Source organism: Pelobates fuscus, chromosome 2 (genome assembly GCF_036172605.1).
Source record: "Pelobates fuscus isolate aPelFus1 chromosome 2, aPelFus1.pri, whole genome shotgun sequence".
Taxonomy (NCBI): domain Eukaryota; kingdom Metazoa; phylum Chordata; class Amphibia; order Anura; family Pelobatidae; genus Pelobates; species Pelobates fuscus.
In genome coordinates, this window is record NC_086318.1 from 120,996,412 (window position 1) to 121,010,221 (window position 13,810).

At 34.6% G+C, this 13,810-nt stretch overlaps 1 protein-coding gene across 2 annotated transcripts in view; it reads right to left on the bottom strand.

The window, feature by feature from the left end:
- Window positions 1–13,810, bottom strand: part of ZBBX (zinc finger B-box domain containing) — a 156,021-nt gene that overhangs the window by 40,759 nt on the left and 101,452 nt on the right. For both annotated transcript variants that reach the window (XM_063441033.1, XM_063441032.1), the window contains exons 14-16: window positions 7,727–7,908; window positions 6,685–6,776; window positions 4,956–5,118 (exon numbers count right to left, since the gene is read on the bottom strand). In XM_063441033.1, coding sequence (XP_063297103.1) covers window positions 4,956–5,118; window positions 6,685–6,776; window positions 7,727–7,908 — 437 coding nt within the window. The remainder of the gene's footprint in view (window positions 1–4,955; window positions 5,119–6,684; window positions 6,777–7,726; window positions 7,909–13,810) is intronic.

Here is a 13,810-nt window from a genome sequence, read left to right on the forward strand (position 1 = left end):
ATATGTTTATGTGTAGTATGCGCGTTTGAATGCAGGGGTGTGTTTGTGGGTAGTGTTGGCATTTGAATGCTGGGATGTAAGCTCTGTTACACACTGACACAGATATGCACACACACTCAGACACAGGTATACAAACAAACTGACATGTCTGTGTATGTATGTGTGTATGTCTGTCTGTGTGTATGTCTGTCTGTGTGTATGCATGTCTGTCTGTGTGTGTGTGTGTGTGTATGTCTGTCTGTGTGTGTGTATGTCTGTATGTTTGTCTGTATGTGTGTATGTCTGTCTGTCTGTGTGTATGTCTGTCTGTGTGTATGTCCGCATGTCATTATGTGTATGAATGTCAGTGTATGTATGTCTGCATGTCAGTATGAATGTGTGTGTGTCTGTATGTCCTTATGCATGTGTGTCTGTATGTATGTTAGTATGTTTCTGTCACTATGTACGCCTGTGTCTGTATGTGTGTGTATGTCTCAGTATGTGTGTGTCAGTATGTATGCCTATATGCGTATCAGTATGTGTGTCTGTTAGTATGTATCAGTGTGTGTGTGTGTGTGTGTGTGTATCTGTGTCCTTTTGTATCAGTGAATGTGTTTGTGTCTGTGTGTGTATTCCTGTGGGCGGGATTTGGAGGCGGTCTCTGTGGGCGGTTTTGGAGGCGGGCCCCCAGGGGCCCAGACCCTGAGCTCAGTTAGGGGCCCCAAAATTTCTGGTGGCGGCCCTGCCTAGCAGGCTGCAGTGGGGTGAATCAAAGGCTGTGACAGGAGCTGAGTCCAGTGCATTATTAACGGGCGACCAAGCCCCTGATATAAGAGCCCTACTGTGTCCTACATTGCCCAATGGGCTTCCATTTCTACCCTCATGGCCCCACCGCCCTCACCAAATTACACGCATGTGCCTAGTTGCCAACATACACTCTGTTACGCACACATATATATAAAGCAAAAAAAATAAACTGTCTTGCACTCCAATTGATAGGTGTACTTTCCCGGTGCTTGTCAGCACAAATAGAAGTATTGTTGTCAAGATAGCACTACACACACATGGCGCACAATGTATAGACAGCATGTTATCCTTTGTAACTGAAAATTAACTTAATCAATAAAGTGAGTAACATAAATGAATGTATAACAGATCCAAAAGGGTTTAACTATAATTAGAAACATAAAGATATACCGCATGCATGGACTTAGACGAATATAAGTAAAAATGCAATTTTGAATTCTAAATGATAATGTAATCAAGGATACATGGATATTGGGTCATCTAAAGACATTGTAGTGTGAATTATAGCAATAAACTCTAAAATAATGTGTCCTGTTGACTTAGAAAATATGTTTGTGGTAACAAAATAAGCAGGAGAAGGAAGGGAGAGAAAAAGGATCAACAAATTTTTTTGTAGAGAGGTGAAAGAGGATAAAAAAGGAGAACAATTTAGCTGTGAAATTGAAGAGAATAGCGAGGACTCCCTTAGGGTTATGGGTAGGCTTAGGTGCAATGTTAGGATAAGGTAATGGTTCTAGCTGGGTTATGGTTAATGCTGTTTTAGGGTTAGGGATAGTGTAGGTTTAAGGTTTGTTTTGGTTTAGGACAATTGCCTCTGTGTATAAGGAGTTAAGACCATGCAATGGTACCATCTGTTCATATGTATTCAAATAATCTTTTAAAGATGATTTTGATAGTAAAGTGACTCTTTAGGCTGAGAATAAAACTTTAACAATATAAAAAAATTAAAAAAAAGATACTCAGCTTTAAGTTTCTTTGTTTTTCAATAACCACAGGACTAAATAGATCCTATAGTGATGTCATTTTTTTTTTCAAGAATGAATAAATAAAACTGTCTAAAAATCAGTAGTGTTAAGAGTTTCTTAGTTACTTCCATTTATTTAAATAAGTACATCGACACTTGAGAAAATTTGCTAGACCACAAAGAATGTATTATTTGTGCTACATCACAACTGGTAGATAGAAAGAGTCTTATCGCATGTTATGGGTTATGGTTAATGCTGTTTTAGGGTTAGGGATAGTGTAGGTTTAAGGTTTGTTTTGGTTTAGGACAATTGCCTCTGTGTATAAGGAGTTAAGACCATGCAATGGTACCATCTGTTCATATGTATTCAAATAATCTTTTAAAGATGATTTTGATAGTAAAGTGACTCTTTAGGCTGAGAATAAAACTTTAACAATATAAAAAAAATTAAAAAAAAAGATACTCAGCTTTAAGTTTCTTTGTTTTTCAATAACCACAGGACTAAATAGATCCTATAGTGATGTCATTTTTTTTTTCAAGAATGAATAAATAAAACTGTCTAAAAATCAGTAGTGTTAAGAGTTTCTTAGTTACTTCCATTTATTTAAATAAGTACATCGACACTTGAGAAAATTTGCTAGACCACAAAGAATGTATTATTTGTGCTACATCACAACTGGTAGATAGAAAGAGTCTTATCGCATGCAACGTAGGGTTCCAATATGGATTTTTAACAATTCTTTATTTTAAATGTCACCTAATAATGTCTTGTTTAAATCACTGTTTCTTTAGTTCTTCTTCACATCATATCAAAAATTATATATTTGAATTCAACAAAGTATCTGTATATACATTTCGTACTGAAATCCATTATCTAACGTATGCTATGGTGTACATGTTCCAGAGTTTATGTTACTATAGTTTAACTGCCTTATTAAACAAGAGGCATATCATCGGACACTGGTGGAGTAGATTACGCATGCACAATTAAATAATTCCATAACAGAATAAAAATACCAGAGCTCTCATGTGACACTGTGCAAATATATGATTTAGAAACTAGACGTTGGATTCACATTAAGATTAATATACTAAATGTTAAAGTTACATTACAATTAAATTTGTATGAGGCAATGCTTTCAGTTTTATGCGCGGATAATAAGTGAACTAAAAGTCTGGCATTCAAAGTACACGGGAACAAGCTGGGTAATTGGTATAACAGTGCTCATAAAGCACTCATTATAATATTTCTACTGTATCAGGAAAGAGACTTCCTGGTATTCTTTATTTATTTATCTTGCAGCAAGAACGGTTTTCTGTTTGCTACTTTGAATGAGCTCTGTCCCACGCTGCTTGATTGAGGCCTAATTACCACATATATCTTAGCTCTAGGCAGAAAGAAAAGGGGGGGGGGGAGAGGGGGAAGGAAAATCCAATTTTCCAATTTTTTTTATTTTTTATTATTGCATGAGTTTGGAAGGTACAAGTTTAGTTTACCAGTTTATACTCCATATCTGCACAGATGATTGATTTACCATCTTGTGTATTGTACCTATAAAAAAAAATGTGTAGGTATGAAAAATGACTTAGCATAAGTACACAATAGATGGAAGAAATAAAAAAAAGAATGGCACACCATAATATTTTGTGTTTTACCTTAAAATGGCCATAAAAAAAAAGTACAGGAAAGCTAGTTTTTATTGAGTAAACCATTTATGTGGCGGAAAAATAGAGATAAATGAAAGAAAGAGCAGTTCTGAAAAACTTAATCTTTACTGGATGCGTCTACAGAATGTGCTTATTTGCTGAGGTATCATTTTGTGCTCAGTATATATTTGGAACAATATGTTATAGCTCATCTCAGTAAAAAGTGTACTAACCAAATAACAAAAGAAATCAAACATGATTTTTTTTTTTCAGCTCAACTTGCTTCTAATCTTGTGTCGGTACTGATATTTGGAACTTTTTTTTCCCAGTTGCAAAACAATTTTATGGATATGCCTATTAAACTGTATGTAACTCACCGACAATGGCCAAGATTCACTTGGCACTACAAGGCTACACACAAGACTAATAGGGTCATTTTAGTGGCATCTCCAGAAAGATTGAAGCAAACATACTTAAGAATATGAGTTTCTTAGTTCTGAATGACCCTTCGCTTGCTTGGTGTAATTTAACAAAAATAAAAAAAAAAAGTGATACTGGAATGTACACTTTTAGCTATTTTTAAGAAAAACCAAACAAAAAAAATATTCATGCAGTGAAAAGATATGAAAGCACAAAAATAATAACAAAAATGGCATCCTCTGGTTTCATCAGTGGAATATATTTAAAGATTATGACCTTAAGATAGTGCTTGAAGTAATTGTGTTGGTTACTTTTAAATTGTTTTGAAAATGTACAATTACAGGATAAAAATCATAAATAATCAATGTAATTTAAACCAAAATATATTTTCTAAATCAATATTACATAGAAACATAGAATGTGACGGCAGATAAGAACCATTCGGCCCATCTAGTCTGCCCAATTTTCTAAATACTTTTAATTAGTCCCTGGCCTTATCTTATAGTTAGGATAGCCTTATGCCTATCCCACACATGCTTAAACTCCTTCACTGTGTTAACCTCTACCACTTCAGCTGGAAGGCTATTCCATGCATCCACTACCCTCTCAGTGAAGTAATACTTCCTGATATTATTTTTAAATGTTTGCCCCTGTAATTTAAGACCATGTCCTCTTGTTGTGGTAGTTTTTCTTCTTTTAAATATAGTCTCCTCCTTTACTGTGTTAACCTCTACCACTTCAGCTGAAAGGCTATTCCATGCATCCACTACCCTCTCAGTAAAGTAATACTGCCTGATATTATTTTTAAACCTTTGCCCCTCTAATTGAAGACTATGTCCTCTTGTTGTGGTAGTTTTTCTTCCTTTAAATATAGTCTCCTCCTTTACTGTGTTGATTCCCTTTATGTATTTAAATGTTTCTATCACATCCCCCCTGTCTCGTCTTTCCTCCAAGCTATACATGTTGAGATCCTTTAACCTTTCCTTGTAAGTTTTATCCTGCAATCCATGAACCAGTTTAGTAGCCCTTCTCTGAACTCTCTCTAAATGGATGTGCATTCAAAAATATTAAAACACTGCAAACAGTTTGTTTAGAATACACTAAATACTCGTGACATTTGAGTAAGAAAAGTATTTACCTGCAGAGATGGTCTTGTTACCTTCTTCATACTGCTCATAGGAATATAATGGTCGGAGGTCAGCCTTTACTTCATTTGGGTCAACACCCAAAGTGAAAAATCCCTTAAATCCATGGTATTCCGACAGTGCGTTCCTTTCCCTAAGAGCAATGTTCTCAAACTCCTGAGGTAGCATAAATAAATCATTGCTTAATCATTTGCAATTTTGATTAATATTTGAAGAAATATTGGTGTAACATGCTAAACATCAATAGAAGACACACATAAAAAAACATGTATAAATGTATCTGCCTAGGCTGGCTTGTTACTTCAACAAACATGTCGACGTCTGAACTGTTCATTTCATACAAATTATTTATCAAACTATCAAATTCAACTGTCAGCATAAAGGATGACATTTTTGCTTTTAATATGAGACAGCAAGGTAAATATGTGTTTGATGCTTGATAGTAGGACATCTAGTTTCAATAATTTAGCTAGTTGAACATGCAGTTTATCTAACAATCTAGCCAAGCCAACAAGCTTTAACCTTTGATAAAAATGGTTCTGTGCAGGGCTTGCCAAATGGTGCGGATGATGGTGGTTTATATATTCCACGTGAATGTATAAAATAGAACATAAACACTGGAGCAGTAATTTACTAAGTGCAAAAAAAGGTTCATACATACAACTGAGGGATGAAGCAGTATTTCAATTTGCTCTATGACACTTAAAGTGAAATTTGGTAGCAATGTCACTTTTGACATTCATTTTCACAATTGATAGAAACTTTAAGAAAAACTACCAATTCACTGGAATTCCGATACAAATGAGAAAATAAACATCAGACAAAAATAAGGATATAAAACAAAAAAGCGAAACAATATTAACATTTCAAATATAAATACATAAAATTAATTAATAAATAGCCGCTTAACAGATAAAAGGAAATTCCCCAATCCTTACAAAACTAATTTTTGCAATGGTAAAGTGTCAGCGCTTAGTCAATATTCCCCAAAGTTCAATACATAGGGGTAGTCTTAATATTATTAGATTACTATGGTGTCAAATTCAGCATCCCCATGCAGAGCGTGGGGACGCTGAATGGCAGGGCTGCTTACTGTGCAGCACTGAGCCAGGAAGCCCCTCCAGTAGCCATCTGAGGAGTGGCCACTTGCAGGTGTCCCTAGGGGCAATGTAAACACTGCCTTTTCTGTGAAAAGGCAGTGTTTTCATAAAAATGCCTGAAGGGAACTATTATACTCATCATAATAACAACATTAAGCTGTAGTTGTTCTGGTGACTATAGTGTCCCTTTAACATTATTATTTACATGTCTTCTATAATGTTATTTAAGAAGTTCTTCTAACTAAAAACATCTGATCACAGAGTTAGAATGTCAGAAAACAAGGGGATATTGCTAAGGGAATATACATGAACTTGCAGAGAAAATAAAAATAGTGATTACCTAGCTTGTACTTATTTGTATACCTATACACACATTATTATGTAAAGAAAAACAGGCTTTAGAGTGGCTTGATATGTAGATACTGTACATCAGTGTATTCAGGGGAAAAAAAAAAAATATATATATATATATAATTATTTTATTTTTATTTTTTTTTTCAAATACACTAATGTATAGTATCTACTTATCAAGGCAGTATTGTATATATTTGTCAGACAGCCACACAGATGTAAAAACAAGTATTTGCAAGGCATACAATAAAAAGTGGTTCAATATTTTTACCGTAGTCAGGTTCACAATTGAAGCTGATTCCAGTCTCTGGTTGTCGTTAGAGGTTTTGTATTTCATCGATTTGCTGTCCTCCAGCAGTGATGCTATAAGAAGATGATGGGTATTGAACGCATTAAAAGTTTATACATAGCTGTCAACTGCTTAATTGCTGTGCTTCACTAATGTCCTTGGTGCTTTCTCTAAGGTAGCGATATGGTCTACCCACAAGTATTGTACTAAATAAAAATAACACTTACATATGCAACCTGATTTTGTAAACCGGCATAATAATTAATATGTTAAACTTTCACACCTTAGATAAAACATTCAGAGAGGATTTTTTTTCCTGGCTTTCAGAATATTAGCAGTGTTTTGCAACACTTACTGTCAAATAGAGAGACGACAGTGGGAGCATTTTGCATCAGTGCACATTTAATTGCCCTAATAACAGTATATAAAAATGGTCTGTAATTGTTTAAATGGCTCACTTTTCTAAATTAATGTCTATTTCCTGTGGTTAATTTATTTCACCCAATAAGGACTACATTAAACACAAAGTAAAAAAAAAAAAAAAAGTTAAATAGGTTTTACGATAACAGAATTTGCTGGGTGTAAAATATTATACCGTATGTAAAGTATAAATAAAATTGTTATTTAATCAGAACTCTATCAAAACTCGAAAAGGTATAAATAGTTGTGGCAACCAAAGTATTCCTTAACCAAAATACTAATTAGCATGTTCATTTAAAGGTTGCAGATATGAATGCAAATATTCCTGTTCTATTTGAGTAGCAATGCATTTTCATATTATGTTCTACTTGACAGATTTCCTAAGAGGTTACATAGTCTTCCTAAGAGGTTACCAAACAAAATACTCTCCATCCCTAGCACTTCCTCCACTATGTAATACATTACATCAGTAGTCAAAAGAGCTCTATTTGAGACACCTTCTCTTTTTTTTCATTCTAATAAATACTAACGTGAGTATTGCAGCTTGCACCCCTTTAAAACTATAAATATATTATTTTTTATGTAATTATTGTATAATTGCTACCTTTTTTATTATCTGCAGGTATGACCATCTTATCTTCAGAAGACGATGAAACACTTTTTGATTGAACAGAATAAGTTGATTGCAGAGGAGTGTTCCCTCTCTTGTTTACAGCTTGTATTGGCGTACAGTCTAACAGCATGGTACAAACTGGTGTACTTTTTGGATATCCTGTACTTTGAAAACTGAACAGGTAAAAAAAAAAAAAAAAAGAAAAAAAGAAATGTTCACGTTCACGTTTAATTAAAAAAATATATTACTTGTACTAATGATTTGTATTCCTCTATAATTTTGGTATACTTTGTTATTATTATCATTACCCTTGCCCCCCAAAAAACAGTAAAACAGTAATTAAATAAGTTTTCCTTACCTTTTGGCCCTTGTCACTCCAGTGTTGCTGCAGCCCAGCTCTACCCCTGATGCACACACGGCAATCATTGTGCTGTACTAATTAGTATATCCTCATAGAGCTGTATTAGCTCAATACATTTCTTTAAGGAGCAGCCCAGCGCCTCTAAAGTATGTCTGAGGAAAAGCCACTGAAAAGGTAGTGTTTACATAGCTGAGACTGCAGGGGCTCTCTCTTAAAACCAGAAACACTACATTAAGCTGTAGGGGTTCTAGAGCTTAGAATGCTCCTTTACATTTACTTGAAATTCAGAGCCAAGACCGCACACTTTGCAGCCCGATCTTCTTACTCTGATGTTCTCAAGATTTTTGACTTTTGTCCAGTCAGATGCTTCTCATAGAGAAGCATTTAAAATACACATAACCCATGTGTGGCAGTCACCACAACTTACCAATCCAATTACTCTATGAGGCACACACTGAATCAAATGCTTCTCATATAGAAGCACTGGTTGCACATCTGGCATTAGCATACTTAATGATGATGACATGATGATGCCGGATGTCCAATAGATTCAATATTGAACCTACTTCTTGCTGCTGTCTGTCTGACTGGGAGTGGGAAATGCAAAAAAGACAAAAAAAAACATAATGCTGTCACTTGAAATATTAATGTATTTTATCTAAATAGTTATCTTGTTGAATGCTGACAAAAGTCAAGATAGATGGATCCATGCTTTTTACACCAAATTCTAACCCACCTATCTACATGTTGCAACATGAATTGATATACAGGTGATCGAGGTATCTCTCGAGGGGTGGTAAGTGTGAGCCGTTGTGGGATTTAGAGGGATTCCCTGATCTGCTCCGTTTGTCTATGATCAGGGAAATGTCCCTGAACACAGACGTGCACCAGAGCAGGGAATTCCTCTTATCTTAAATTTGCCCGAACACAGATTATAGGGATTCCCTGCTCTGGTGAGTTTGTCTATGTTTGGGGAAATTTCCCCGAATATAGACAAGTGCACAACAGCAGGGAATCCCTTAACTCCTCACTTACCGACAAATTCATTCTACGACCGGGTCGTAGGATTGGAACCCGATCGGTAAGTGAGGAGTACATGTACATCAGTCCAGGCAACTTTTTTCCAACCATCTACACTGTCCAGTTGTGGCTTTGCCATTCTGTTTTTAGAACCGATCCTCTTCAAGGCTCTACATAATATACGTTGAAATGTATAGTAAAGTGCTGTTCTATTTCAGTGACGGTCACTTTCCTGCCAACCCTAAGATCAAAGGAATCCTTGTTCAAACCCTAAACCTTAACATAAATCTGTGATGTTCGATCTTGTGGTTTATTATAAAGTGTACAGAAACCCTTGCTAGCATTGTATGTGTTTTTTGTTGTTGTTGTTTTTTAAGATAATTGAGAAATCAGATTTGTTTTCCCTTCACAAGAAATTGAAATGTCTTGTCCGGCATTCCAACATTTTCCAGTATGCTTGACTTCATTAAAAATGCCCTTAACCAACTGTTCAAGGAATCTATTTATTCAGAAATCAACAATATTCCTGAGGCTAAATTAGCACATATGAATGAATACATGTAGTGTTTTGGCAGCAAACTTGAAACAAATGTGCGATTAGAAAAAAAAAAAATACATTTTTGCCTTTCTGTTTCAGTTCTAACGGTGCATCTAATTACTGAATACTAAATCTGGCATTAGATCTGTAGCTTTAGAATGCTTTCATCCAAACAATCACATTTTATGTTTTATCCAACACTATAAATACCTTTGAATCTGGTAGGTGGAACTAAAGGGAATAGACTATGTGGCTTAAAATCTCAGCATGTTTTCGGGAACATTGTCTCAAAGTCATTCCATGTCCCACACCCCCTAGAGAATGATGACGAACTCGATAAGCTTTTGGAGCATACAGTTCTTTATCTCTTCCATCTGCAAAGTTATTTATATATACACATATTTCGTTCTTCCATGATTGAATACACCCTATGGCATTAATTAGGGTGCAGAGAACCCAGGTAAAGGCCAAAACTATTTCTAGTTCATTTTTTTTCCCATTATTTGGTTGGACAGTTTGTCAAGTTTACTAGAAGGTACCTTGATTCCAAGTGCCCTATTTATTGTCTGCATTTGCTATACAAACACTTAATCTTGCCATCTTGTTAAAATGCTACATTACACAGAGTTTTATCATTTTCTCTACTTCAGATCTGCCCATAAAGAAAGAAATAACAACCTAAAGGCATTAGATGTTCGAGGTCTATTAATTTTAAGAGAGATAGTCCTTACTGGTTGGCTATTGCTTATAGATGGTAAATATGGACTGAATGGCATTCAACATTTATAGTGCATTAATTAGTGGTAAGACAGTTGTTACCAGCTCAGCTGATTGTATACAGGGCTAATATGGGCTCTATGCACTAGATGTTCAACGTTCTTTACATATTGGAATGATCAGTAAATCTAGTTTGATTGTTTATTATGAATCCCTTACAGAGCTGTAAACATGGAGTATAGTATATTACAGCAAAACATATAGTAGGCCAGAGCATAACTTCTCATTTGAGGCTACATTTATCTGCAATAATATGGTTACATTCTACAAGTGAACATGATTATACTATGACACTTAACTGGTCAGAGTAACAGTTATCACTCAACTTACTAATGCCTGGTAGGCTCTATTTTGGCGTTTTTTTTAGCAAAAGTCACTATACACGAACTGATGTACCTCTACTGAAATTCCAGATGGTTTATTTTTCTGTCCAGAGCTTGAATGCTCTATAGGAAACCATATAAACTGCAATATCATTTGATAATGACTAATGGCGTTGAAATTACAAGGGCTTAGTGCTACACTTAGTGAGACAAGGCATAAGGCCTACCTAGGCAAGCTATGCAATACAATAATAGCCCTTTCAGTGATGCAGTGGAGGGCAGCTTATTGCTCGCTTATGTGGCACTAAAAATGAAATAAAAATAGTTGTAATTTATATAATAGCATGTAATTTACATACACATGATGTCATAATGCATCACCGAGCAGCACTCTTAAGGCATATAAAATATATATATATTTTTTAATGTGGTGTCCACCCAGACCCAACCCTGTTGAGTGGCATTTCCTCTTTCTCATCCCATAGGCTGCAAGGTGAAAAGTAATATATTACAGTGCCCAAAATATGTATTCTGTGTGGCATTGTTTCAGTTATTTTTCCTAGCACTTTCACATTTAGTTTTGAGCTCACCACAGATTGTTATGTAGGGTATAAACTCATATGTCTCATACGTGCTAAGATATGTTAAAACAATATCTGCCTTGCATTTGCTTCAATGAAAGGGGCTAGAATACCTCATTTTAATTTAATCACACTTTTTGTAGATATGCAGGGAATTTTTATGAAAGATGTTTATGTTGTTTCTGACGGTATTTATATTTTGTATTGACTCTTTGCTAATAGATTTTGTGATGAACTTTACTGCAATATAACAAGGCAAATGATTATTTTTTCTTTTCTCTTTAAATATTGACACTCAATCTTGTCTCCAATTGGCAAAACACCTCAATAAAAATTGAATGGGAAAAATAAAACTTGTAAACGCAGACTTTCTAAAGGAGAAACGTGAGACATCACTATACACGCAGATAGTTCACGAGAGTATGGTATATTTTCACAATGTATAATTTCAATTATTTTTTATTGTATGTATGTGTTTCATTATGTTAGAAACACAAATATCAATGTTATACTATTAAACTATTTGTGCGCTTCACTTGAGAACATTCCTACTTAGGAACAAATTAAATCTCAGCTCTGTGTTGGCATGCGTTACCTGTTCCTGTTCTCACACTCCGTATTTGTTCTATATAATAGATAATCCTTCCCAGGACAACAGTTGGTTTGTACATCACTTTATTATTATCACTATTCTTTAACTTCTTCCAAATTATGATTTACATTAATCAAAACAATTTAATTAATAAACCCTAAAAGAAAGCTACAACCTTAATTATTTTTTTCCCTGACTTGGCAGATGAGCTTACACATTAATGCCCATTGGAGTGATAATATAATTGGAATAGTGTGCGGGTTACTGCTTTTTTTTGTGTGGGAGAGTGTTCTATGTATTTTGGCTGATGAATACTGTAGCCATTGCTGCTGCCCAAGAGTAATGGGAGTTTGAGTGAAGGAATTATTGTGTGTGTTTCCTTATTTTTTGGGATAATTAAGCCTAAAAGAGTGCATATGGTGAAGCCACTGTACCATGTTTTAAGATGCTAAATGCTAAAAGTTTAAATTACCCGAAGACATAATGTTAACACTAGAGTAATATATTTGTTTTGCTGGTGGAACATTTTGCATATTAAAATTAGACTTCTAGCTCAGAGGGAATGATAGGCTTCATTTTGTATGACCTCGGACAGGAACTCAGCTCATCTAATGCATTCCAATTATTCTGACATACAATCTATAAAGCAGATAGGAATAAAATTTAAAGCAGAAAAAAATTCCACAATCCTCCGACATCAGGTAATATAGCATTAAAAATAACAGTTTGAAATTAACAACCAAACCTGCAAAACCTGAAAACCTATAACAGTTTATCCAATCATAATAAATATTTTTCCAACAAGTAAAAAAAAAAATAAGTAAAAACTCATCCATTTTAATAAGTATGCAGCACGGTTTTCTGGAAGATGATAGTGAAATCATTTCTAGATTTTTAATATCTACATGTCATATTCTCCACATATACAACAAAATCATGATTTATTGAATGACAATTGAGCAGACTACTTAAAATGATTAACCCCTAACCACATTGTCAACAGTTAATAAAGGATCAGTTTTGTTAAACTGATTTAATGCTCCTCGCTGAATTGCAATCTGGGTATAAAATTGGCATTTCTATTTTTTTATTTTTGTGTTAGCTTGGCATTAACTGTATACACGACAACCTGCACCCTTATTGTTTTTAGAAAATACTTTCCTTTTAAGGGAACTAAGACTTTAATAATGTGCTTTTAGGCGTGGCATGTACAAGAAAGGGATAGCTTGGTTGAAGAAAATTTGAAAGAGACAACCAATATACATTATATCCCATTATAGTCATCCTCCTCATCTGAGATATGAAGGTTCCATACTTTCTTTACTCTGATGGAAACTAATTTAATACAAACACACATTGCTATACATGTGGTTTGTATGTCTCTAGTAGACTGCATTCGAGATTTCCATGTTTTATTGTGGCCAACTGGGTTAGGAGCTCTTTTTACTAAATTTTACTAAAGAGAGTGTAAACAATTGCCTTTATAATTCACATCGCAGTGTTTAGTGCAAATATAGTTTAAGTACAGTTCCATACCATAAAATTTTGTAAAGTTTTCTCATATTTATAGCATATACAACTAAAGGCAGTAAAGAGCCAATATGGTCTCAAACCCTCATGCAAGAATTCTGTGATTCTTTGCACTAAGCTATTACAACCTTCATAAGACATGCTGTGCTTGATAAATTAATTATTTTACACACCTTGCTGTAATTTTTTTTTAAATGGATAAGAAATTAAACATCATTGATAGGATTAATAGGATAGAATTAAAAACCCAAAATCACTGTACACTAATCATTTGAGCCAAGACTGAAGTGATGCCCTTTATAAACTGTCAAGGCATCACTAATAACTACATCTAACTACTGCTTTATAAGGAC